The sequence below is a fragment of the Candida albicans genome, chromosome 1, assembly GCF_000182965.3.
Source record: "Candida albicans SC5314 chromosome 1, complete sequence".
Taxonomy (NCBI): domain Eukaryota; kingdom Fungi; phylum Ascomycota; class Pichiomycetes; order Serinales; family Debaryomycetaceae; genus Candida; species Candida albicans.
In genome coordinates this window covers 857906-881782 of record NC_032089.1, presented here as the reverse complement: position 1 = coordinate 881782, position 23877 = coordinate 857906, and the positions used below count along the sequence as shown (strand labels likewise).

At 29.9% G+C, this 23877-nt stretch overlaps 16 protein-coding genes across 16 annotated transcripts; 11 read left to right on the top strand and 5 right to left on the bottom strand. All coding sequences in view use genetic code 12, as the record gives it.

Annotated features, from left to right (window-relative positions):
• Nucleotides 1-525: 525 nt before the first annotated feature.
• Nucleotides 526-843, top strand: HHF1 (histone; the record flags this gene model as incomplete). Its single annotated transcript, XM_708570.1, has 1 exon — nucleotides 526-843. One exon carries the CDS (start codon nucleotides 526-528, stop codon nucleotides 841-843), a length of 318 nt encoding a protein of 105 aa, XP_713663.1.
• Nucleotides 844-1166: 323 nt separating this feature from the next.
• CAALFM_C104230WA (proteasome regulatory particle lid subunit) lies at nucleotides 1167-2147 on the bottom strand (the record flags this gene model as incomplete). The annotated part of the gene is made up of 2 exons (XM_019475092.1): nucleotides 1167-1533; nucleotides 1681-2147. The coding sequence occupies 2 exons, from the start codon at nucleotides 2145-2147 to the stop codon at nucleotides 1167-1169; spliced, it is 834 nt and encodes a 277-aa protein (XP_019330637.1).
• Nucleotides 2148-2471: 324 nt separating this feature from the next.
• Nucleotides 2472-3041, top strand: CAALFM_C104220CA (uncharacterized protein; the record flags this gene model as incomplete). The annotated part of the gene is made up of 1 exon (XM_708568.2): nucleotides 2472-3041. The coding sequence occupies one exon, from the start codon at nucleotides 2472-2474 to the stop codon at nucleotides 3039-3041; it is 570 nt and encodes a 189-aa protein (XP_713661.1).
• A 950-nt stretch (nucleotides 3042-3991) lies between these two features.
• CDC3 (septin) lies at nucleotides 3992-5391 on the top strand (the record flags this gene model as incomplete). Its single annotated transcript, XM_019475091.1, has 2 exons — nucleotides 3992-4001; nucleotides 4115-5391. 2 exons carry the CDS (start codon nucleotides 3992-3994, stop codon nucleotides 5389-5391), a joined length of 1287 nt encoding a protein of 428 aa, XP_019330636.1.
• A 1000-nt stretch (nucleotides 5392-6391) lies between these two features.
• Nucleotides 6392-7201, top strand: CAALFM_C104200CA (nucleoporin; the record flags this gene model as incomplete). Its single annotated transcript, XM_708565.2, has 1 exon — nucleotides 6392-7201. The coding sequence occupies one exon, from the start codon at nucleotides 6392-6394 to the stop codon at nucleotides 7199-7201; it is 810 nt and encodes a 269-aa protein (XP_713658.2).
• An 817-nt stretch (nucleotides 7202-8018) lies between these two features.
• CAALFM_C104190CA (uncharacterized protein) lies at nucleotides 8019-9191 on the top strand (the record flags this gene model as incomplete). The annotated part of the gene is made up of 1 exon (XM_708564.2): nucleotides 8019-9191. One exon carries the CDS (start codon nucleotides 8019-8021, stop codon nucleotides 9189-9191), a length of 1173 nt encoding a protein of 390 aa, XP_713657.2.
• Nucleotides 9192-9459: 268 nt separating this feature from the next.
• CAALFM_C104180WA (uncharacterized protein) lies at nucleotides 9460-9852 on the bottom strand (the record flags this gene model as incomplete). The annotated part of the gene is made up of 1 exon (XM_708563.1): nucleotides 9460-9852. The coding sequence occupies one exon, from the start codon at nucleotides 9850-9852 to the stop codon at nucleotides 9460-9462; it is 393 nt and encodes a 130-aa protein (XP_713656.1).
• Nucleotides 9853-10716: 864 nt separating this feature from the next.
• On the top strand, nucleotides 10717-11112 carry HTA2 (histone H2A; the record flags this gene model as incomplete). Its single annotated transcript, XM_708562.1, has 1 exon — nucleotides 10717-11112. The coding sequence occupies one exon, from the start codon at nucleotides 10717-10719 to the stop codon at nucleotides 11110-11112; it is 396 nt and encodes a 131-aa protein (XP_713655.1).
• A 345-nt stretch (nucleotides 11113-11457) lies between these two features.
• On the top strand, nucleotides 11458-12360 carry CAALFM_C104160CA (putative ADP-ribose 1''-phosphate phosphatase; the record flags this gene model as incomplete). Its single annotated transcript, XM_708561.2, has 1 exon — nucleotides 11458-12360. One exon carries the CDS (start codon nucleotides 11458-11460, stop codon nucleotides 12358-12360), a length of 903 nt encoding a protein of 300 aa, XP_713654.2.
• Nucleotides 12361-12695: 335 nt separating this feature from the next.
• Nucleotides 12696-13280, top strand: CAALFM_C104150CA (uncharacterized protein; the record flags this gene model as incomplete). Its single annotated transcript, XM_708560.1, has 1 exon — nucleotides 12696-13280. The coding sequence occupies one exon, from the start codon at nucleotides 12696-12698 to the stop codon at nucleotides 13278-13280; it is 585 nt and encodes a 194-aa protein (XP_713653.1).
• An 88-nt stretch (nucleotides 13281-13368) lies between these two features.
• Nucleotides 13369-14403, bottom strand: IFD6 (Ifd6p; the record flags this gene model as incomplete). Its single annotated transcript, XM_708559.2, has 1 exon — nucleotides 13369-14403. The coding sequence occupies one exon, from the start codon at nucleotides 14401-14403 to the stop codon at nucleotides 13369-13371; it is 1035 nt and encodes a 344-aa protein (XP_713652.2).
• A 708-nt stretch (nucleotides 14404-15111) lies between these two features.
• ERB1 (Erb1p) lies at nucleotides 15112-17661 on the bottom strand (the record flags this gene model as incomplete). Its single annotated transcript, XM_708558.2, has 1 exon — nucleotides 15112-17661. The coding sequence occupies one exon, from the start codon at nucleotides 17659-17661 to the stop codon at nucleotides 15112-15114; it is 2550 nt and encodes an 849-aa protein (XP_713651.2).
• A 47-nt stretch (nucleotides 17662-17708) lies between these two features.
• On the top strand, nucleotides 17709-18770 carry CAALFM_C104120CA (U2 snRNP complex subunit; the record flags this gene model as incomplete). Its single annotated transcript, XM_708557.1, has 1 exon — nucleotides 17709-18770. One exon carries the CDS (start codon nucleotides 17709-17711, stop codon nucleotides 18768-18770), a length of 1062 nt encoding a protein of 353 aa, XP_713650.1.
• Nucleotides 18771-18831: 61 nt separating this feature from the next.
• CAALFM_C104110WA (lysophosphatidic acid acyltransferase) lies at nucleotides 18832-19749 on the bottom strand (the record flags this gene model as incomplete). Its single annotated transcript, XM_708555.2, has 1 exon — nucleotides 18832-19749. The coding sequence occupies one exon, from the start codon at nucleotides 19747-19749 to the stop codon at nucleotides 18832-18834; it is 918 nt and encodes a 305-aa protein (XP_713648.2).
• Nucleotides 19750-21313: 1564 nt separating this feature from the next.
• POR1 (porin) lies at nucleotides 21314-22162 on the top strand (the record flags this gene model as incomplete). Its single annotated transcript, XM_708554.2, has 1 exon — nucleotides 21314-22162. One exon carries the CDS (start codon nucleotides 21314-21316, stop codon nucleotides 22160-22162), a length of 849 nt encoding a protein of 282 aa, XP_713647.1.
• Nucleotides 22163-22389: 227 nt separating this feature from the next.
• CAALFM_C104090CA (uncharacterized protein) lies at nucleotides 22390-23877 on the top strand (the record flags this gene model as incomplete). Its single annotated transcript, XM_708553.2, has 1 exon — nucleotides 22390-23877. One exon carries the CDS (start codon nucleotides 22390-22392, stop codon nucleotides 23875-23877), a length of 1488 nt encoding a protein of 495 aa, XP_713646.2.

Below are 23877 nucleotides of genomic sequence, written 5' to 3'. Positions count from 1 at the left end.
GTTCCTCTTTTATTCTTCCCCATCATGCGACAAGAAAACTCTTTTGTCGCGCACAAAAGACAAAAATAGTTTTCGTTTTTCTTCCTCTCTTCTCTCTTGTAGTTTACTTCTCACTCTTAGTGTAAGGAACCTCCATCATCAAATTCCATTTCTTTTCTTTTTCTTACAAGAACTCTTCTTCCTTTACTCCCCTTTATTGTTTTACTTTCATTTTAGTCTCTCTTCTCTCTCTCTCTCTTTGTTTCTTTCTCTCTCCTTGTTTCTTTCACTTCCCAATTTTAAATTACCATTTCCCACGACTCTCTTTTTTAAACTATTACTTGTTTTTAAAGTGGGAAAACCTCAAAACCTCGCAATCTTATTCAACATTATAATTTCAAAAGGAGAAAACATAAATAGATCAACAAGTCTTTAACAAAATTTTTTATTTCCATTTTTTTTTTCTTCTTTCTTCTTTTCAATAACAGATTTAGTTGTCACAACTTTATTTTATTAAACATCTACAAATAAATCAATTAATCAAAAATGTCTGGTACCGGTAGAGGAAAAGGTGGTAAAGGTTTAGGAAAAGGTGGTGCTAAACGTCACAGAAAGATTTTAAGAGATAACATTCAAGGTATTACAAAACCAGCTATCAGAAGATTGGCTAGAAGAGGTGGTGTTAAACGTATTTCTGCTTTGATCTATGAAGAAGTCAGAGTTGTCTTGAAACAATTTTTGGAAAATGTTATCAGAGATGCTGTTACTTACACTGAACACGCTAAAAGAAAAACCGTCACTTCATTGGATGTTGTTTACGCTTTGAAGAGACAAGGTAGAACCTTGTATGGTTTCGGTGGTTAAACTGGGTTGTATTTCTAATTGTCTTTTTAGTTCGTTTTCTTTATTGTATAGTATTAATTTAAGAAGTTTTTTGTATAACGTTTTGAAAATATCATTTGAGTTGTAGTATGAAAAGGGGGTGAGGATTTTCCTACTTCTTAGTGGCAAAGTCAGTTGCCTAGTAAAATGCATACTAAGGTGGTAAGTTTCGTTTCATTTTTATTTCCATTATACATTTATAATTGGTTGTAAAAATCGATCAGTACTATAACTTAATTCACAGTTGGACTTTAATAAAGTCTTATAACATTAGCAATTCTATTTACTTGTTCTTATATGGCTGCTCAATCTTTCATGTCTTCATCTTTGTCGTTTTGTTCCTTTTTACCTAATTCTCTAACACCATTGAAAAAGCTTTCAACACCTTCTCCTTTATAATCGTATTTCAAACTTTGTGACATCAAATACCCTGCTCCTGAGTTGCCTCGTAACAGCTCACTGAGTTTTTGTTCACACTGTTGGAAAAACCCACTACGTACCACTTCCATAATTTGACTTTTTGTAGGGTTTGAAGCAATTGATGGAGGAAGATAATCACCATACATTTCCTTTAATTGTTCCAATGACAATTTATCAAGATGAGAATCAATAGAATCAATATCTAAAACAGAAGAAATACTTCCAATAGGCAATTTGAATTTAGGTTCTTGACTTAGTAATAGTTAGTATTATAACTACAATTCCACAATCAAAGTTACATTGTTTTTCTTTTCAACTTTATTTGTTATATATATATAGCTATCAATTTCAAACAAATACAACTTAAAAAAAAAAAAAAATTGAACGTTCTATACTTACGCCTTTATTGGTTCCTCTTCTTTTTTGATTTCCTTGTTTTCTTCTTGTTGTTCAACTTCTTCCTCTTCATTAATGGTTATTAAATCAACAATGTCTTGAATTATTTTTTGATCCTTTTCAGTCAATTTATCCAATTGATCTATATCTCCAACATCTTGTAACCAATATAAATATTTAGCACCGGAACTTAAAAATGTCAAAGCAAACACTCTTCCAGTATTACATGATTTCATATGTTTAATAGTGACATCTCCAGGTATTAATAAAAATTCATCTTTCTCTATATTACCAGGTGTAGCTTGAGTTTGATCTTGTTTTGGTGTCCATGTGAAATCTAAAAAGTCGGGTTCTTCAGCACTTGGTTTTATTGATATAACTCCCTTATGTTGTAAAGGGGTACAACGGTTAGTTTCTTCGTCGTATTGTACTTTACCAGCGTGGAATTTTAAAGATTTAGATGATGCCATGATTTGAGATATGCAATTGATGAAGTTTCAAAAACAGTTGTTGTTGTTGTTGTTGGTGGTGGTGGTGTTCCTCTTGATATATTTTACGCCACTAAGATGAACAAAACTCTCAAGAAAAACGAAAAAAAGACTGTAGGTGTTTGAGAAGCAACGAAAAAAACTACTTATACATGTACTTTGAAATCAGTACACTACCCCAACATTACTCAGAAAACATGAACCAACGGAAATAAAAAAAAAACACTACAAAAGTAACATGATAAATCGATTTATTGTTTGACACTAGCTAACCACATTTAAAAAATATTGACTTACCAAAAAAGCATGGCATTCCCACCTGAAGATATAGCACAAATTGTATTAGAAATAGCCACAATATTACGAACGAGAAATCAGACATTGGCAGTTTCTGAAGCTGCTTGTGGTGGATTGATATCAGCATACTTAGTGTCAGTACCAGGGGCATCGGATTTTTATATTGGTGGTAAATTATTATATTCGATGAAAACAAGATTAAAACTTTCCGGATGGTCTGAAAATGAAATAAATAATTATATGGGTCCAAGTGAACAAGTAGCTTTGAAATTGGCTCGAACAACAAAATATGAATTGGGTTCAACATTTGTATTGTCAGAAACTGGATTTGCTGGTCCTTCAACAGCTTTGCATTTGAAAAAAGATGAAGAGACAAAAGATAATAATAATAATGAATCTGGTGTTGTTGATGCTGATGGTGTGGGGACAGTGTATATAGGATTATCGGGTCCCAATGGTGATGCTTCAACGAGTTATCATACTGGTAAAACTGATCGAAATGTAAATATGAGCGAATTTGCAAAATTAGGTTTACAATTCTTGCTAGAGCAATTGCAACAACAACAACAACAAAAATAAGTAAAGTATGTACTATCAATAATACAATTGTTTGCTTTGTTTGTTTATATTTATTTTGATGTAAGTCGTGTTTTTATTAAAATTATATTAACTTATGGCGTCTACATTCAATGGTTGTTTAAACTTGGATGAATATTTTTGTAAGAATTTGGTGAAAAATATTATTGAAAATTTATATCAAGTCAATTTTAGTGCAACTACCAAGCTACCATGTGTTGTTGTTCTAATTGACCAATACCTTGAACTCAACTATGTCTAGTGGTGTAAAAGCTTAAGGAAACTTGATGAACAAACTCATTAAGCTTTTTAAAGTTTCATTTAATGTGTTTGAACCCAATTTTTAAGCCAGATCACGTGAGCAACCTCCTATGTTGACGCCATATATCTCAGTCTTTTTTTTTTTTTTCAAGGGGGCCAACGCGGGTTTTGCATAAATTAAAATTGTTTTAACGAAGAATTGTTTAGTCAAATTGCAAGTACTTGACACACACACACACATACACACACACAGAAAAAAATATAAACAAATCAGCCAAATTTTTTTTAGACAAAACAAAACAATACAATTAAAAACGAAACGAAAATAAAAAAATCAGAATGAGAAAGAGAAAACTTTAGAAAAATCCTTCGTGTTGTGTTTTTATTAGAATTCTTTCTTTCTTTCTTTCTTTTTTTTATTCATTTCAAAAAGACAACGAACCAAACCTTTAATCAATTTTTAATTCAGAAATTTTTTTTCATTTTTTTAATTTTGCTTGCAGAATTTAGTTCCTTAAGATTATTCATTAAATAGAATTAATTTTTATCCCCTTTAGTATTCTCACCTCACAAATAATTCAGGTTTTTTTTTTTGTTTTTTTTTTGTTGTTGTTCTTTTTTTTTTTTTACTTACACGCCAAAGTTCAGTCGTCAAATCATAAGTTCTTTTTTTTTGAAACATACAACTAAAGATGGCTGCAGGTATGTATATTACTACTACTACTACTAATAATGGTATTGATTGATCGGTAATAGTAGATCAATCATCTATAATGACAAGAAATCTTACTAACAAATTGTTATTTCTAATATAGTTGATCATTCTACCACAGGAGAAATTGTTCCACAAAATATAAAAATCATTAAAAAAGTGTTAAATGGTTATGTTGGGTTTGCCAATTTACCAAAACAATGGCATAGAAAATCTATTAGAAGAGGATTCAGTTTGAACATTATGGCCATTGGTGAAAGTGGATTGGGTAAAGCCACATTGATTAATACTTTGTTTAACCGTGATATTATAACCCTGCAACACGATTCCGATGAATTTGACGAAGGTGAAGAAGAAGATGTTTCTGTCAAGATCAAATCAACTCAAGCAGAAATTGAAGAAGATGGTGTCAAGTTGAAAGTAAGTGTTATTACTGCTCCTGGATTTGGTGAATCAATCAATAATGTCGAGGCTTGGAAACCAATTGTTGATGAAATCAATAGTAGATTTGATTCTTATTTAGAAGCAGAATCAAGAATTAACAGAACTGCTGTTGTTGACAATAGAGTTCATGCTTTTCTTTATTTCATTGAACCAACTGGTCATTCATTGAGAGCTTTAGATATTGCATTGATGAAGCAAGTTCATGAAAAAGTCAATTTGATTCCAGTTATTGCTAAATCTGATACTTTGACTGATGAAGAAATTTTAGAGTTCAAACACAGGATATTAGCTGATATTAGTCATCAAGGAATCAAAATTTTTAAACCAACTGATTTTGAATATGATGAAGAAGAATCTGCTAACACTAGACTGATCATAGATAGTTTCCCATTTGCCGTTGTTGGTTCAACTAATGAAGTTCAAACTCCCGATGGTCGTTTAGTTAGAGGTAGAAAATATCCATGGGGGGTTATTGAAGTTGATAATGAAAACCACAATGATTTTGTTAAATTACGCCAATTGTTAGTTAGAAACTTTTTAGAGGAATTAAAAGAACATACTGCCAATGTTCTTTATGAAAATTATCGAACTGAAAAATTGAAGAGAATGGGTATTGAACAAGATAATACTGTTTTCAGAGAATTTGATCCTGCTGCTAAACAAGAAGAAGAAAGAGCTTTACATGAAGCTAAATTAGCCAAGATGGAAGCAGAAATGAAACTGGTTTTCCAACAAAAAGTGAGTGAAAAGGAAAAGAAATTACAAAGATCTGAAGCTGATTTATTTGCCAGACATAAAGAAATGAAAGATAAATTGACTAAACAAATCAAATTATTAGAAGAGAAAAAGGCTCAATTAGAAAAACAAAAATTATTACCACAAGACCCACCAGCACAACCAGCTCCACAAAAGAGTCGTAAAGGATTTTTACGTTAGAAGAGAGGGGGGGCCGAGGTATAGCTAAATAGTATGTAACTTAATTTAGTTTATTTGTTTGTTAATCTGTTTGTTTAATTTGATATTGTGATGTATAAAAATTGTCAGTATTTGGCGATGGCCAATAGGGTTATAACTACTTGGTTATTGCATTGTTGCAAATTTCAACACCATAAGGGCGGTTTGGAGAAGGAAAAATCTAACCTTCGAGGTAGGACCACCGCCCTGAATATAAGTCACGTGCCTTACTTTTTTTTCTCTAGTAAAATCACAAGATAATCTAACTATAGAATGAAGCCAACTTTATTACTACTACTACTACGAACAGAATATCAAAAGAGAACAATTTCAAAGAGGAAAGTGGAGGAGAGGGAGGGGGTGGAAACACCCAATTTTTCTTCTTCTTCTTCTTCTTCTATCAATTGCTAATTAGAAAGTAACAATAGATAATTATAATTTAAATCAGATGATTTTTTGTATGAGAAGAAACTTCATTGATATAATTGCTACAGAGTGGGAGTACCAGTAAGTAAGTAAGTAAGTAAGTAAAGTAATTACTTGAACATTTTAATCTTGTGACTGGGAATTTTGGTATACATAACCAGCCAAGAAGTTAGACAATCAAAACTCATTTAATTTAGTTGAAGTGGCAGATGAAATATGAAATATGGAATGAAATGAAATTTGTAAGAAATTCTTTTTTTTAGTGTGTCGAGCAAACAAACGAATTATTATGGAAACTGTTTGATAGAAGAGGGAGAAACAACAACAACAACAACAACAAAAACTAGGGAAAAAAAAGCTTAAAATTGAATTCTAGTTTTTTTTTTCTTTTTGGTTTGCTTTTGTTTCTTTCTTTTCATAAACCCTTTCTTTTATTGAATTGAATTGAATTGAATAGTATTATCACTACTACTACTACTGCTATTATTATTATTATTATTATTTAATATATCAATTTCCCTTATAACTTCAATTATTTGAATTTAATTTTCACATTATGGCTGAAGAAAAGAAAGCTGGTGGTGGTGATTCTGCTGCTGCTGCACCAGCAATTAAATTTGATCAAGATAAATTACTTAAAACCGTCCAAACATTACAATTTGGTTGGTTTGTTGGTAATGTATTAACATTATTAGGATTTTTTTTATTTACATTATCATATTTTGGAATTTTACCTGATGTTGGATTTGTATGGTATTTAATTTCATTATTAGGAGCATTAATTTCATTTGGAATTTTACTTGTTCAATTTATTCAAAAAAATGGATTTAAAGTACCACTTTTAATTAAAGATGATAATTTCCATTATTTTTTATTAGCATTTTTTTTAATTGCTATGAGAGCTTATGTATGGATTACATTAGTACCATTTGTTATATTTTCAAGTTTCCATGTTTTAAATTATGTTAATACTCATTTATTACCAATTGTTGGATTAGATGGTAATAATCCAATTTCAAAACATATTACTGCTTTTGTTAATAAAAATAATCTTGCTTCAATTCAAATTGCTAGTGGAATTGAATTACTCACGGTTGTTTGGTTATTCCTTAGAATGATCACATTTAGAAAAAGATCTTTAACTCCATTTTTAGTATTTCTTGTTTTCTTAAAGAAAAGACATGAAGTTTCTCCATTCACAAGAAAATATTTTGATTTCTTTGCTGCTCAAGGTGATTCTATTGTTTCTACTATAAATAACCCTGTGATTAATGATGTTTGGGGCCATGTTAAAACGGCATTCAGAACCATTGATCTGTTTAAATTGGTTCATGATCGAACCAAAGATGAAGATAAGGCCAAATGAATTGGGGCCCCAATAGAGGAGGCTAAGAAAGAAGAAGCAGCAAAAGAAGAACCAAAAAAAGAGGAGAAAAAGGAAGAAGTTGAAGAAGCACCTAAAGAAGAAGTTAAAGAAGAACCTAAAGAGGAACCAAAAGAAGAACCTAAAGAAGAACCTAAAGAGGAACCWAAAGAAGAACCAAAAGCTGCCGCTCCACCACCACCACCAAGGAAAGCTGGTAGATTAAAGAGATTAAAGAGAGCTATTAAAGATGGTCTTGATGAATTTGATTGAAAAAAAAAAACACTCTATTTAATTTATTTATTAATTTATTTATGTTCCCCTTTTCTATGTTCTTCTTTCCCCAGATATTTCTCCTTTTTCATTATTATTATTATTATTATTATTTGTTTGATTTTATTTTTTTTTATCCCAACTCTATTGTCGTTATTTTTAGTTTATAAATTTATAAACTAATTTTGATTTGAAAATTGTGGATCCTTCCCCCCAATCCACTACTTGTCCCTGTTTGTATTTCCCCCATGGTGTTTTACTGCATTGATTATTGGTTTTCTGTAATTGTTTTTTTTTTGTGTGTAGTCTATTCATAATAAATTGTTATTGTGAAAAAGTTTAACATAATTAAAGAAAAAGAAAAAGAAAAAGAAAAAAAGAACTCACTGTAGAAAACTAGAACTTTAACACAAGGGAAAAAACAAAAAACACACGACGACGACCAAACGAAAAAAAAAAAGTTTACATAGGACCCAACCACTAAAGCCACCCAACCATCCAACCATCAACATAAATTCCCTATAGTTTCTTGGTGTTTAGACTATACATGTTATCGAAACGACTATTTCCTTATTCCAATTTGTTCCCACGTCTGAGAAAATATAAATTTATTGTATATTTTATAATATGTTTGACAATAATAATTCTGGCATTAGGAGTATATTTGTATAGTATACCAATAGTTTCACCAAATCAACCTCAATGTGATATGGTTTGGATGTCACCTTCTTATGCACGAATACGAGCATTTGATGAAACTCATACTAAATATGCATCCAAATATAATCTATATTTATATCGTGAACAAGATGTTGATAAGATGCCCAACGAGAATGAAAATGAAGACGGAAATGAGGGGTTTACTTCATTAGATGGTATACCAGCATTATTTATTCATGGTAATGCTGGTAGTTTTGAACAAGTTAGATCTATAGCTGCCCGTTGTTCAGAAATGTATTACAATGATGGTAGATTTAAAGAGAAATATCCTCATGCAAGAAATATTGATTTTTTTACAGCAGATTTTAATGAAGAATTGAGTGCTTTTAAAGGATTACGTGATCAAGTTGAATATGTGACTCAAGCCATTTCATTTATTGTTGATTTATATCCACAAAATCCTAATAGAAATATTATATTGATTGGTCATTCAATGGGTGGACTTGTAGCTAGAATTGCGGCTTCAAGACAACAACATGAAAGTAATGTTGATATTATTCTTACATTGGCAACACCACATTCTGATCCATTTCCTTGGTTACCGAAAACATCAGATTTCCCTGATGAAGTAGGATTAATATCAATTTATCTGCTGGTTGATTTGATGGTACCTCCACTGGTTGTAACTCCAAAAAGTAAAAGTGATCATTTTTTCAGTGTTGATGCAGCAAAATTGTTGGGGGTACCTATAGATCATCAAGGAATAGTATGGTGTGGTCAATTGAGAGAAAAATTATCAGAAGCATTAATTGGAATAAGTGGATTAAATACATTACAAGATAGAATGAAAGTATTTAAAAAAATATTTTCTGGAGATAGAAAAGAATTGGGTCCAACACCAATATTTGGATTAGCAAAATTGAAATTGAAATTATTACAAAGTTGGGTACATTTATTAAGTTTAACAATATTTGCATTAAAATGGACGATAATTGTATTGGCAATAATTCAATTACGTAAAGTATATACAAAATTTAACAACCCTCCACCCACACACTAGAAAGTTTTAATAGAATAGAGTATACTACTACTACTACTAATAATAATAATATATAAAGAAGACAATAAATTTTTATTTGCCACACGTTCTTTCTTTCGTAACAATCATCATTTTTCCTACATTTTCTTATCAATTGATTTTAAAAACTTTCAACTAATGTACAATTTTCAAATGAAAAATACCTATATTAATATACAATACAAAATAAAACAACAATAATTTGGAGAAATAAACCATTCATGACAAACCTCTCTCTCTCTTTCTTTTTTTAATTAGAAGCAGAAGAGTATTTGGTAACAGCTCTAGTACCTTCAGAAACAGCATGTTTAGCCAATTCACCTGGTAAGATCAATCTAACAGCAGTTTGGATTTCTCTAGCAGAAATGGTAGATTTTTTATTGTAAGCAGCCAATTTAGAAGCTTCAGAAGCAATTCTTTCAAAGATATCATTAACAAATGAGTTCATAATAGACATAGCTTTTTGGGAGATACCAGTATCTGGGTGAGTTTGTTTCAAAACTTTGTAAATGTATGAAGAATAAGTTTCTTTTCTAGCTTTAGTTCTCTTTTTAGCACCATCAGTGGAAGCGGTTTTTTTAGCGGCTGGTTTTTTTTCAGCTGGAGCTTTAGAAGCTGGTTTCTTTTCTGCTTTTGGGGCCATTTTTAATTATATAAATATATATGTGTTCGATTAATAAAATAAAGTAATGAAAAAGAAAAAGAAGAATAAATATTTTTGAATTAAGTTTTTTTTTGGGGAAAGTGGAAGGATTTTTGAATCTATTTAAGTTGATTAAATTTTTTTTTTGAGATTGTTTTGATTTTTAATTTGTGTGTCACGTGAATCTCTTGTTGTTATTGTTTTTTCTCTTTCTATTTTCTCTCTCTCTTTTTCTCTTCTTCTTCTTCTGTTGTCTCTCGTTCTTTCTCTCTCTCTCTTTTGTTCTGGTCGTGTTATTTTTTCTCTCTCTCTTCTTGGTGGCACTAAATATTGTCATTGTTGTTGTTGTTGTTGCTGATTTTTTTTTTCGTGTTAGTGGTGGGCGCGCACAAGAGAGAAAGAGAGAGAAAGAAAGAGAGAGAAAGAAAGAGAGCGGGAGTGGAGAACAAGACAAAGAACGCGAAGAAAAAAACAAGTTGGACCCGCGCGACAGACAAAAACAAACAAACAAAACGACAAACAATTAGAACGAGAGTGGCAGAGAGAAGAAGAAGAAGAACAAGAAGAAGAAGAAATTCTCATAGCAAATTTGAGAACGGTAGAAAAAATAATACTACTACTAAAATGGTAGTGGCCTCAATACTAAAAAAGAAAATATGACTTTAAGAACTTAACATTGGGAAACCATAACTTAAACAAATTAACAAAACCAAAGAAAAAAAAATTTAAACTGGTTTTAAATAGATCATCATTTTCCCCTTCTTTATCAACTTTACAAAAACTTTTTTATTCTTTTTATTTTCTTTTTACTTTATTATTACAATTTTATTCTAATAAATTAATCATATATCATAACTTATAACAATGTCAGGTGGTAAAGGAAAAGCCGGTTCTTCAGAAAAAGCTTCAACTTCTAGATCAGCTAAAGCTGGTTTGACTTTCCCAGTCGGTAGAGTCCATAGATTATTAAGAAAAGGTAACTATGCTCAAAGAATTGGTTCTGGTGCTCCAGTGTACTTGACTTCAGTTTTGGAATATTTAGCTGCTGAAATCTTGGAATTGGCCGGTAATGCTGCTAGAGATAACAAAAAATCCAGAATTATCCCAAGACATTTACAATTGGCCATTAGAAATGATGAAGAATTGAACAAATTATTGGGTGATGTTACTATTGCTCAAGGTGGTGTCTTACCAAACATTCATCAATCATTATTACCAGCTAAGAAAGCTAAAGCAGGTGCCGCTTCTCAAGAATTGTAAACAAAGGGGAATGATGATAATTATACTTCATTGTATTTTGTATTTTTAGCTAACTTTATCTTTTTTATTTCTTAGTTTAATGTTTGCAGGTATATATGTGTAAACTAGTGTATATTATTAAATGATTTTATTATAGTATTTGGATAATATTTTAAGGAGTAGTCGGCCTCGTCTTATAGAGTTGGCAATGCTATTTTACTCTCATCCTCCCCCCTCCCTTATTTTTGTTTTTAGCACGAGAACCAGGTAAAAGTGGAAACAACACTAAACAGTATTCATTCCAATCACTTTTCATCATTCCACATTCCACACTTTAAACACTCCCCATAGGTTATACTCTCGCTAATGAAATTCATATTTATAGACAATAATCCGTTGATTGTCAAATGTTGGAAACATCATTATCAAGTATTATCAAACATCTATAAAGAATACAATTTCCTGTCCCATCATAACATCAAATTCAATTTTTATAATCATACCATTGAACACATGGTACAAAACTACAACTTCAACAATACTGGTAATACGGGTAAAACTTCTATAGTGACACCAGCAAATTCATTGAATTATATGGGTGGTGGATTTGATTTACATCTTTTAAATGCCATATTATTAGGAACAAATCATACATTTAAACAACTTGAAAATATAATTCAAAATCATCAATTACAAAAATTTCAAGGTTATTTAGTTCCTAACCAAATATATAAAATAAATTTACCCGATTTAACTGGATTTGAATATAAATCATCTCTAGCTTATCAGAATTGGAATTTAATAGAAATCATTGAGATTCCAACCATGGTTGTCCCAGAAAAAATCCATTCAATATCACATTTATTTGATTGTATATGGAATTTAATGAATAATATTGATTTTACCAAAGAAGAAGAAGAAGAAAAAGAAGAAGAAGAAGGAGAAGAAGAAAATATATTGGTATTACCAGGTATTGGAACTGGTTATGGTAATTTAAATGAATATGAATCGACTAAAATAATGTTATTTGCCATTTTTTTATATAATTTGTCATTAAGAGGAAAAACCACCCCAACAACGAGGTTGGATCAATTAAAAAAATCTTTATTAATATTGTTTTTCTTTAATAAAGATTATAGGAAACTTGAAAATCTTAATGATATTGAAGAATTAGAAACTAATGTAATTAGTGAATATGGGAAAAATTTAAATCTTGTTAATGGAACCGTTATGGAATTGGAAGAAGTTTTTAAATGTATTAGATGGTGAATAGAAAGATTAGTTTATATTTCTAAATAGATGATTATGATTATTATTATTATTATTATTATTATAGAATCTTGTTAATAGTGTTACCAAATGATAATGGATAATATGTCTAATATGTAACTTCCGGATATCCGAGTCTGTTACTCACAATTCACAAACCAGAATTTCAGGTACAACAACATTAACAACAACAACCACTATTTCACAATGCACAGCCAAAATGATGATGATAACGATAGAAGAAAAAAAAAAAAGGAACACGACAAACCAACACAAACAAAAAAACATCTTTGCATATTTTTTTTTTACAACAAAGCTAGAATAAACAAACAACCATGACTACTACTACTACTGCTACTACTACTACTAGTGAAGTTCCATTATTATACACTCTTGGATTCATTCGTTGCAAAGATAATAATAAAATTTTATTATTAAATAGAAATAAATCACCATGGATGGGATTATATAATGGAGTAGGAGGTAAATTACAATCAGGTGAAACTGCTTTAGATTGTATGATACGTGAAGCTAATGAAGAAACAGGATTACATTTAACTAATTTTATAAGTAGAGGTATTATGACTTGGAAAATAGATTATAGTGATAATGTTACCAGTCATCAACAACCAAGTATTGGAGGATTATATTTATTTACAGCCGATATATCAATTGAACAATATGAACAATATCGAACTCCATTAGTTTATAATGATGAAGGAATTCTAGATTGGAAAAATATGGATTGGATATTACATCAAAATAATTTTGGTGTAGTGGATAATATTAAAATAATTTTACAATATCTTTTTGATAGTAAAGAACAAGATTTATTTACTGTCAAATATAATGATCATCATTTGATTAGTTGTGTTTATCTCCCCAATGAAAATCCACTCTACAAACAACAACAATTATAAATTTAGAGGGTTTTTTTTTTTTTTTTTTTTGGTGTATAAAGTTTGTTTTAATATAAGTAATCAAATTAGAAACTATATAAAATGTCTTTTAATTAACTTCTTTTGCTAAATCTTTGGCGTGATATGGTTCATCAAGATATTTAATATCTTCTTCAGTCAAGTTGACATTGTAAATACCAACTAATTCTTCAGCTTGTTCAAATTTAGAGACACCAGCAATTGGAATCACACCTTTAGCAATACACCAAGCTAAAGAGATTTGCATCATGGTAGCATTGTATTTAACACTTAATTCTTCAACTCTGTTAACAATAGTTTTATCAGCTTCACGAGGTTCACCCAATCCAAAAACACTAGCCCAATCTTTGTTTTCAAAGAATTTTTGAGTTTTCTCTGAATCGAATGGACGACACAAGACACCACCACTATTTGGAGACCAAGGAATTAATCCAACTCCATTCTTCTTACAATAATCATTCAACTCTCTGTCATCTTCACGGTACAATAAGGAGTAATGACTTTGCATGGAAATAAACTGATGCCATCCATTAGCTTTAGCAACATTTTGTAATTCAACAAATTCCCAAGCCTTCATGGAGGAAGCACCAATATATCTCGTCAACCCTTTTTCAACAACATCATTTAACGAGTGCATGATTTCTTCATAAGTGACTTCATGATCTAAACGATGAATTTGCAACACATCAATATATGTCCCTAAACGTTTGACAGAATCTTCAACAGCAGCCAAAATATGCTTTCTACTTAATCCTTTACCATTAAGACTATCAACAGGATCAAAATCTTCCCAATTTTTATCATCAGAATCATTAACTGGGAAATAACATTTAGTTAATATGACAATTCTTTCACGAGGAATATTATATTTCTTAATGAATAATCCTAATAATTCTTCCGATTTCCCATTAGAATAAACATCAGCAGTATCAAAAGTACGGAAACCATTGTCGTAGCAAAATTTCAAAATTTTTAAACATTCATCAATGTCACCATTATAACCCATCCAATTTGAACCTAATCTCATAGTACCAATGGCGACAGTATTGACTTTCAAACCAGATTTTCCCAATCTGGTAACCATTTTTGATTTATCGATTGACATGTTTTTTTTTTTTTTGTTGGAAGTTTGTTGGTTTAGAATTTTTTTATGTAATTGTTGATGAAGCAAGAAGTTGAAGCAAAGTCATTAAAGGATCATATACCTCTATTTATACTTTTCTTGAAAGACAGAAAGGATAGGAGAAAGAGAGAGAGAGAGAGAGAGGGGGGGGGGGGGAAGGTGATGGTGGTTATTCGGGGTCAAGTTGTGTGTACTCTCGGGGGATTTCCTAATGGGGTATTATATTTTTCCGAATACCGAGTTTCGTTACCGGATCCAAGAATTTTCCGTGAAAACCTGCACTCCTTTAACTCCATAAAACAACAACAACAACAACAACAACAATTACTATTATAATTATGCATCTTTTGAAAGAAAAAAAAAAAAACGTATGATTTTAAATAGCAATTATAAAATCAAATTTAACACATAATGTTTAATCTTTGACAACTTTTACCGAAATAGTTAACAACTTAGAAATCGTCAGCTAAAGAAAGAAAGAAAGAAAGGTGCAAAGTCCTTTTTTTTTTAAACCGAGTTTAACTCTTATGCCCGACATAGTTATTTACCGATCTATACTGATTACTGATCCAACCTAAACAAATAATTTCTGTCTAGGATACATTTTCCAAAATGGTTTATGACAAATTTATATTTTATATTGAGCATTGAATTTGGGCTATTTCTCTATTTCTATATATATATATTCATCTATGTAGTCCAAAGACGAGCAGTTCCATCAGCACCAGCACTAAATAACCAAGGTTCTTTAGGATGCCAAATTAAATCCAATATACCAATTTGATTAATAATTTTATGACCATTTAATTTTTTCAATGGTACCAATAAAGGATTTGTCATTAAATCATCATATACTGTCCCATGGAAAATATGAATATTACCATCATCAGAAGCACTTGCAAATAATGGTAAATTTCCTTTATGAAATTTTATTGATCTAACGGCTTTTTCATGATATCTTAATGTCTTGTATGGGGTAGCACTTAAATCTAAATCATGCCATAATACACGTTTATCATAAGAACCAGCAATTAAATTATCACCACGAGGATGAATATCAATAGTTGATAATAATCGAACCCCGGGCATTAATTTTTTTAATAATACTTGTTGAGCTAAATCATAAATTTTAATTTGACGTTGTGAAGCAACAAATAATTGTGGTTTAAATGGATGAAATTTAGCATCCATTATAATCCCTTTAGATTTTTTAAATGGTGATTGGGATAAATGTTTAGAAATTTGATGAATTAATACCGCAGTGTTTTTACTATCGGGAGAAACCGTGACGAAATAATCACCTTTTCTATGCCATGATAATTTTTTAATTGTTTTACGACATTGAATAATTGCTGATATACCCATAGAAGCTTGTTCAGTATTTGGTGGATACCATTTAGCAACTTCTTTCTTTGGTTCAACAGTTGAGCTAGTTTCTGGTTCATCATCATCATCATCATCATCATTATCTTCTTCTTCGTCTTCGTCTTCGTTGTCTGATTCTTTATTGTCTTCCTCTTTTTGGGAGGAAATTTTAAGATCTTTCTTTTTATTACCAAAAGTATCATAACCCCAACCACTTTCAATTCTTAATTTACCAGAATTTTCAATATCAAATCCAAAAATTGGTGGGACAATTAAATAAATATTTTCACCAACACAAACTGCTAAAATTCCACAACTAGAATCGGGATTCCATTCTAAACATTCAATATGATCTTCATTATTGATTTCTTTATTAATTAATTGAATTTTGTAAACTTGTCTACCAGTTAAAATTTCCCATATTCTAACACTACCATCATCTGAACCAGTAGCTAACCAAAGACCTTGAGGATCAATAGAAATAGTTCTAATTTTACCAGTATGACCTTCATATATAGTAGAACAACGAATAGGGAAAGGTCTTAAATCTTTTGGTGAAGGTAAATCAGGAATCAAACTATCAGGATCAATATTCAATTTATTATGACGTACTCTTGGAGCTAAATATAAATCTAAAGATCTTTCAAATCTTTCTCTAACGGAATCTTGATAACCAGGAACTTGTCTTAATGAATTATATTTTTGTGGTAAGAAATTTCTTTCTCTATCAATAGGAGATTCTTGTAACCATTTAGATTTTTCTTCTTCAGTTAAAAGATATTCTTCTGGTGGATTATAACTTTCTTCATTAGTTGGTGGTGGTAATTTAGGAGCTCTTAAATTCATAATATGATCAGATATTTCAATTTCATCTTGCCAAAGATCAAAATTAAATTGATCTTCTTCTTCTTCTTCAGTTAATTGTTGTTTAACTTTATTTGGTGGGATAATTCTACCTTCTCTAATGGCTTTAACTATTTTCATAACTCGTTTAGCTTCATGTTTAGAAGGAACAAATCTTCGTTTCGGTTCCGGGACAGCAGTTACCGGCATGATTTCTTCATCTTTAGTAAACCAATCAATTAAAGGTTCATATGGATTAATATTTTCATCAGTATTTTCTTGTTGTTGAATCTTTCTAATTAATTCTAATTCTTCATCAGTTAATTTCAATGAAGTACCAGTATTTTGATCCAATAAACCGGTCCAACCTTCAGGTAAATCAATAGATTCTAATAATTGATCTAAAGCGGACCCTTTAGCTGGTCTCATGATTCTTTTACCATTAATATCATATCCAATATGTGGCATTTCATCATAAGCAGAAATAGGAATATTACCAATAGTGTTGAAATTTTCAGCATCACTATCATCACTATCATATTTAGGTTCAATTTCTGGTTTTAAAATTCTTATTGAACCATCAGAAAATTTTGAAATTGAATTTTTTTGAATTGAAGGATCAGAAACTGATAATGATTTGATGTTGATCCTTGATAAATCATCATCTTTTGGTTCATCAGAAAATTCATCAGAATTATAATCACTAGGATCTTCTTCTTCTTCTTCACCTAATAATTGATTTAATTCTTCTTCAGAATCTGCTTCTGAGTTGTTGTCATCGTCATCATCATCGTCATCATCATCATCATCACTGTTATTTTCCTCTTCTTGGGGTTGTTCTTCTTGTTCTTGTTCTTCTTCTTCATCTTCATCATCACTTGCATCTATCAATCCTTCAACATTTAACTCATCTTCAGATTCTTCATCATTGGAATCTTCTTCTGCTTCTTGTTGGATTGGCTTTCTTTTTCTAACTATTGGAGTATCCTTTTTCTTCACCACAGGAGATTTTTTAATACTATTCCTAGCCATGATAATTAATAAGTTAAGGTTATATCTGACTATATTAAGAATGGTTTATGGTTAAAAGAGTAAGGGAAATTTTTTATATTTTTTATATATATATATATATTTTTTTTCAAACGTTTAGTGTTGTGTGCGCCAACCTCATCTCGTCTTCTTCTTCTTCTTCTTCTTCTTCTTCTTCTTCTTCCTTCCTCTTTCTCTTTCTCTTTCTCTCTCTATTTCTATTTCTATTTCTATCGCACCACCAACCAACCAACAAGAAATATAATCCCCACTCTCAAACATGTCAACTTACTTATTCATTAACTAAACTAACCCCATACATCATCTTCATGAATACAATTAAACAAATAAATCAAATAAATCAAAAAGAATTGAATTCTCAAACATCTTATAAATCATCATGGCATTATGATTATCGTGATACAAATTATTTATATATTGGGAATATTCCTTATAATTTAACCACTAAAGATTTAATTATTATATTTAGTCAATATGGTATACCAACTCATATTAATTTAATTAAGGATAAAGAATCTAGTAAACATCATCGAGGATTTGGATTTTTAAAATATGCAAATTTTAAAAGTTGTATATTAGCTATTGATAATTTTAATGGGATTAAATTGGGTGATCGATATTTAAAAGTTGATCATAATTATTATAAATTACGAGGTGATGAAAATGAAGATGATTATTTGATTGATTATGAAGAGATTAAAAGAGAGATGGAAGAGAAAGAAAAGAAAGAAAAGAAAGAAAAGAGAGTTGATAATGATGGGAGATTGATTGAAGGAAATAAAGAAATTAAGGAAATTGAAGGAGGAGAAAAGAAAGAAGAAGAAGAAGAAGAAGATAATGAAGAAGATAATGACAATAATGATGACGATGAATTTAAAGATCCAATGGCTCAATATTTGACAAAGACAAATGACAAGGAAAGGGACGATGATGATGATGATGATGAGTTTAAAGATCCAATGGAACAATTTATTAAAGATAAAAAGAAAAAAAGTGGGAAACATAGATCATCTCATAGATCATCACATAGGTCATCGCATAGATCGTCCCATCATAAATCAAAAGATCGTGAAAAAAGTCCTACTAGATAAAAAGGGTAGCTTCATATAATACATATATATATATATATATTTATTTATATATACAACATTTTTAATTCTTCTTTATACTATGATCAAAATAATAGTCTATAAATTTATTCTTGGAATCAATATTCAAATCTTGACTCATTGAAGTTAAAGAATTCAATTCAAATGAATTTCTAATCTTGGCAATATCAAATTCATCAAATTTATACATTTTATAACGAACCAGTTTTTGAGATAAATTTGTTAAAAGTTCGAAAAAATATTGTAATTTACTAACATGAGGAATTGGTAATGTAAAATAATTTGGTATTAATTTCACAACTAATGATTTAATATTAAAATCATCAAATGAATATTTAGAATTCAATTTAATAAATGGTAAAATAGATTTATTATTTGATAAAGTCCCTTCTAAAAATAAAAACACAATTTTATTTTGTAATTTTGATACATCTTCCACTAATTTCCCAGAACTAGAAGAATTAGAATTAGAATTAGAATAAGTAAAACTATGATTAAACAACCCCAATGGTGAATATTGATATAAATCTCCTGATTCGTTAGGAATCAAAATAACAATTTGGGAAGAAGAAGAAGAAGAAGAAGAAGAAGAAAAAGTCCCACTCAATAAGAAAAGAAAATACCCATCTAATGGAGTAATATAATTAGTAACAATTAAATCACCTTTTTTAGGTTTATAACTTGTCAATTTATCAATTTGAGATTTTTTAATACCATCAACACCAAAATCAATTCTATTAAATCCAAAAAGAATCGTTAATATAAATTTTAATATAAATGCAAACCCAGTAATTGTATAAATCAAATATGTAATTATGAAAAATGGTAATTTAATTAAAAAAATGGGAGATTTTGATGCTACTGATAATAAGGAATTATTCTTTTGAAATGTTGGTAATTTTTGAGGCATAAATGGAGAAATACCCGTTCCCTTATCTCTCCAACTTGAAAACTTTTCCATTATGTTGTTGTTGTTGTTGTTGTTGTTGTTGTAAACTAGGTTTGTTATTAGATTAGTTGATGCCAACAAGTGGTTATCTTTTTTTTTTTCGAGTGTTTTTTTTTTTCCAACCAACCAACCTAACCCAACCTAACGGCACATTATCATCACTTTTATTTTTTGAAGAAATGACAGCAGCAGCCACTAATTAAACAGGTTACTATCCATGGAACTCTTGATATCGACTAGATATACATGAATACGACCAGTCTTTCCAGAAAAATACCTATGGAAAATTTTTAAAAAGGGAAGTTTCTTTTGATATTTTCACAACTGGGAAATGACAACAATCTATTTTATCATGGATGTTTATTCTAATTACTCACTATAGAACTTTTTATAGTAACTGATCCGTTAAACAAATAGAAATGAACACTGGCTAAACTGGTAAATACTCTAATGATAGAAAACATGAATTTTTGCAAGTGTTAAGAAATAGACAGACAACACCAAATGTTCAGTATATATTTGATTATTTTTTTTTTTTTTTTGCAACACCAGTTGTCTATTTATATCAATGGGGTTATGGTCAATTGTTTTCAAATTCAAGAGAAAGTTTTACAATTACTATTTAAATAATAAACAATCCATTTAATGAATTTTTACATATTATAGAAACATCACAAGCTGAATTAAACACTGTTGACAAATTAACTCCATTGGTGGAAACAGTAATTTTTATTATAGGGAGAGAACTCCGTTACACGTGGACATCCCCTAAATTCTTTTTTTAGTTCTACTTCTAGTTATAGTTGTCTTTCAAAGTATCAATTAAAACTAATTATCTGATGATTTGATTGGGTTTAAAATAAAATTTGCGTGATATGAAATACAATGGTGCTGGAGGAGTGAGGGAGGAGATGGGAGTATATATGTATTTCCCCACGTTAATGATCATTCTTCTATTATTATTATTATTATTATTATTATGTGATTTCTGGATTTTTAGTAGTTGTTGTTTTTCGGGTGGTGTTGCCTCGGTATAGTGAGAAGAAGAAGAAGAAGAAGAAGAAGAAGAAAAAAAAAATATAATTCTGTCCAACCAATAATATCTCACCAAAGACAATAATTAATTTAGAGTTATATAGTGTGTTTCCAAAAAGCCTTCCAACACCAACATATCTAATGGTATATTCTATCGATTAATATATATATATAGTTTTGGAATAACTCAACCAAGATCCAACACTTTAATAATATTAGTTGTGCCACAGTACACCAAGAAGTAGTCTCTCTAATATCCGAAAAAAAAAAAGAAAGACCCAACCAAAAACGTTGGGGAATTTTCTGGTTCATTCTAAAATAGCCACATAATTAACAACAACAACAACAGCAACGAGGAAGAGACAGAAAGACAGAGAGACAACAAAACTGTCATGCTTTAAATTTTTTTTTTTTTTTCCATTTTCATCTTTTTACTTCTTACTTCTTATTTCTTACTTCTTACTTCTTCCTTTCTTTCTTAATCAACTCAATTCATTTATTTTATATATATATATAACTCCAATCAATTGAATATTTAACAATGGCTCCAGCTGCTTATTCTGATTTATCTAAAGCTTCAAACGATTTAATCAATAAAGATTTCTATCATTTATCAACTGCTGCTGTTGATGTTAAAACCGTGGCTCCAAATGGTGTTACTTTTACTGTTAAAGGTAAAACCACTAAAGATGACACCATTAGTGCTTCTGTTGATGCCAAATACTTGGACAAAGCTACTGGTTTAACTTTGACCCAAGGTTGGAACAATGCCAATGCTTTAAACACCAAGATTGAATTATCTGAATTATTGACTCCAGGTTTAAAAGGGGAATTGGACACTTCTGTGGTTCCAAATGGTGCTAGAAATGCTAAATTGAATTTCTTTTATCAACAATCTGCTGTCAATGCTAGATTATTCTTTGACTTGTTAAAAGGTCCAATTGCTACTGCTGATTTAGTTGTTGCTCATGATGGCTTCACTGCTGGTGCCGAATTGGGTTATGATATTTCTTCTGCTAAAGTCAATAAATATTCTGTTGGTGTTGGTTACGCTAATTTGAACTATGGTTTAGCTGCTACTGCCACTTCTAACTTGTCTGTTTTCTCAGCTGCTTATTTCCATAAAGTTTCTCCATTGGTTCAAGTTGGTGCTAAAGCTACTTGGGATTCAATTAAATCTTCTAATGTCAACGTTGAATTTGCTACCAAATACGCTTTGGATAACACTTCATTCATTAAAGCCAAGATTGCTGATTCTGGTTTGACTGCTTTGTCTTACACTCAAGAATTAAGACCAGGGGTTAAATTAGGTTTGGGTGCTTCCTTTGATGCCTTGAAATTGGCTGAACCAGTTCATAAATTAGGTTTCTCTTTGTCTTTTGCTGCTTAAAAACAAAATGATTTCAGGTCAATGAATATATATATATATATATATAAAACTATACCAGAACCCCCAAAAAAAAAACAAAAAAAAAAACCAAAATGGAATTATTCTAAATTTATTTGTCTTTATAAGTATTTATTATTTAGTATATGATTACTATAATCAAATTAGAAAACAAATACATACTGTAGAGTTTATCCGGATTATTTAAATAGATATAATAACTCAAAGTTATGCTTTCTCAAAAGTATCCATCCATCCTCAAAAGTATCCATCCATCCTCTGTTCGTACAAGTAAGGAAAAAAAAAAAAAATTTAGCAGTCCAACACAACATCAACAAACAAACAAACAAACCAGATGGTGGAAAAAAAAAAAAGTTACAACCAATCCAACCCAACCCAACCCAACCCAACCCAACCCAACCCAACCCAACCCAACCATCTTATCAAAAAGATACTACTACATTGATTGTTCATATATATTTATATCTATTATGGCATCGAGAGAACTAACACCTATTCCAACAGGAGCCACTACTGGTACTGGTACTGCAGCCACTAATGGTTCAAACACATCAACACCATTAATGCCATCAATAGTTCAAATATCACGACCATTTTTCACTCATAAAGAAATATCATATTTACATAATCAAACCATTCCAGAAAGTCTTAAACCCCATTATACTAATATTAAAAATAACGTATTTCAATTTTTATTTCAAATTATTAAACAATTAAAATTCCCATTACGAGTATTAGCCACAGCCATGAATTATTATCAACGATATTATTTATTTAATAAATTTGAAACCAATAACAATAGTAGTGGTGGTGGTGGTAATGGTAATGGTGGGGCCACTTTTGATTTTTCTGATGATCCTCATACTATAGCTATAACTTGTTTATTTTTAGCTAGTAAAGTTGAAGATTGTATTAAACGATTAAAAGATATTCAAACGATAGCTAATAAATTACGAGATCAAAATATTGATGAAAATAAAATTATTGAATCTAGTGGATTATCATATATTGATCATCAAAGGAAACATATATTATCTATTGAATATAAATTATTACAAATTATTAAATTTGATTTTAATAATGGTCCAATTACAATAAGAACTAGTGTTGATAATTTAATAATTCAATTTTGTAAAAATATGAAAATTAATTATAAATTATCCATGTTGGCGTGGTTAATTAATTTTGATATAATGTCTACTCCATTAAGTTTGGTTGTACCTCCTCATTGTATTGCTTTGGCTATTATAATTATTAGTTTGAATTTAAATCCAATTGAAATCAAATTAAACCATGAACCACAAGAAGAAGAAGAAGAAGAGGAAGGCAATTATTTATCTGCACAAGAAATATTACAATCTTTAGATAGTGATGATTTTAAATGTCCTGAAGTTTTAGTTAATGAAGCCATAATTTATATATTGGATTATTATATTCATCAATATCAAATATCAATTTTAAATGTTTATTTACCTTTGATTGATTCAGAATCAGGTAAAGAACAAGGTTATAAATTTATGAAATTAAAATCGGAATTTAATGAAATTAAAATAATGGATGAAACTAGTTGTTCTAAATTATTAAATGAAACTGATGAATATTTAAATAAATGGGATTATACAATTAGTTCTAAAGGTTCAACAAGATTTATGTTAAGTAATAAAAGAAGGAGGTTTAATAAAGAATTAGAAAAATAA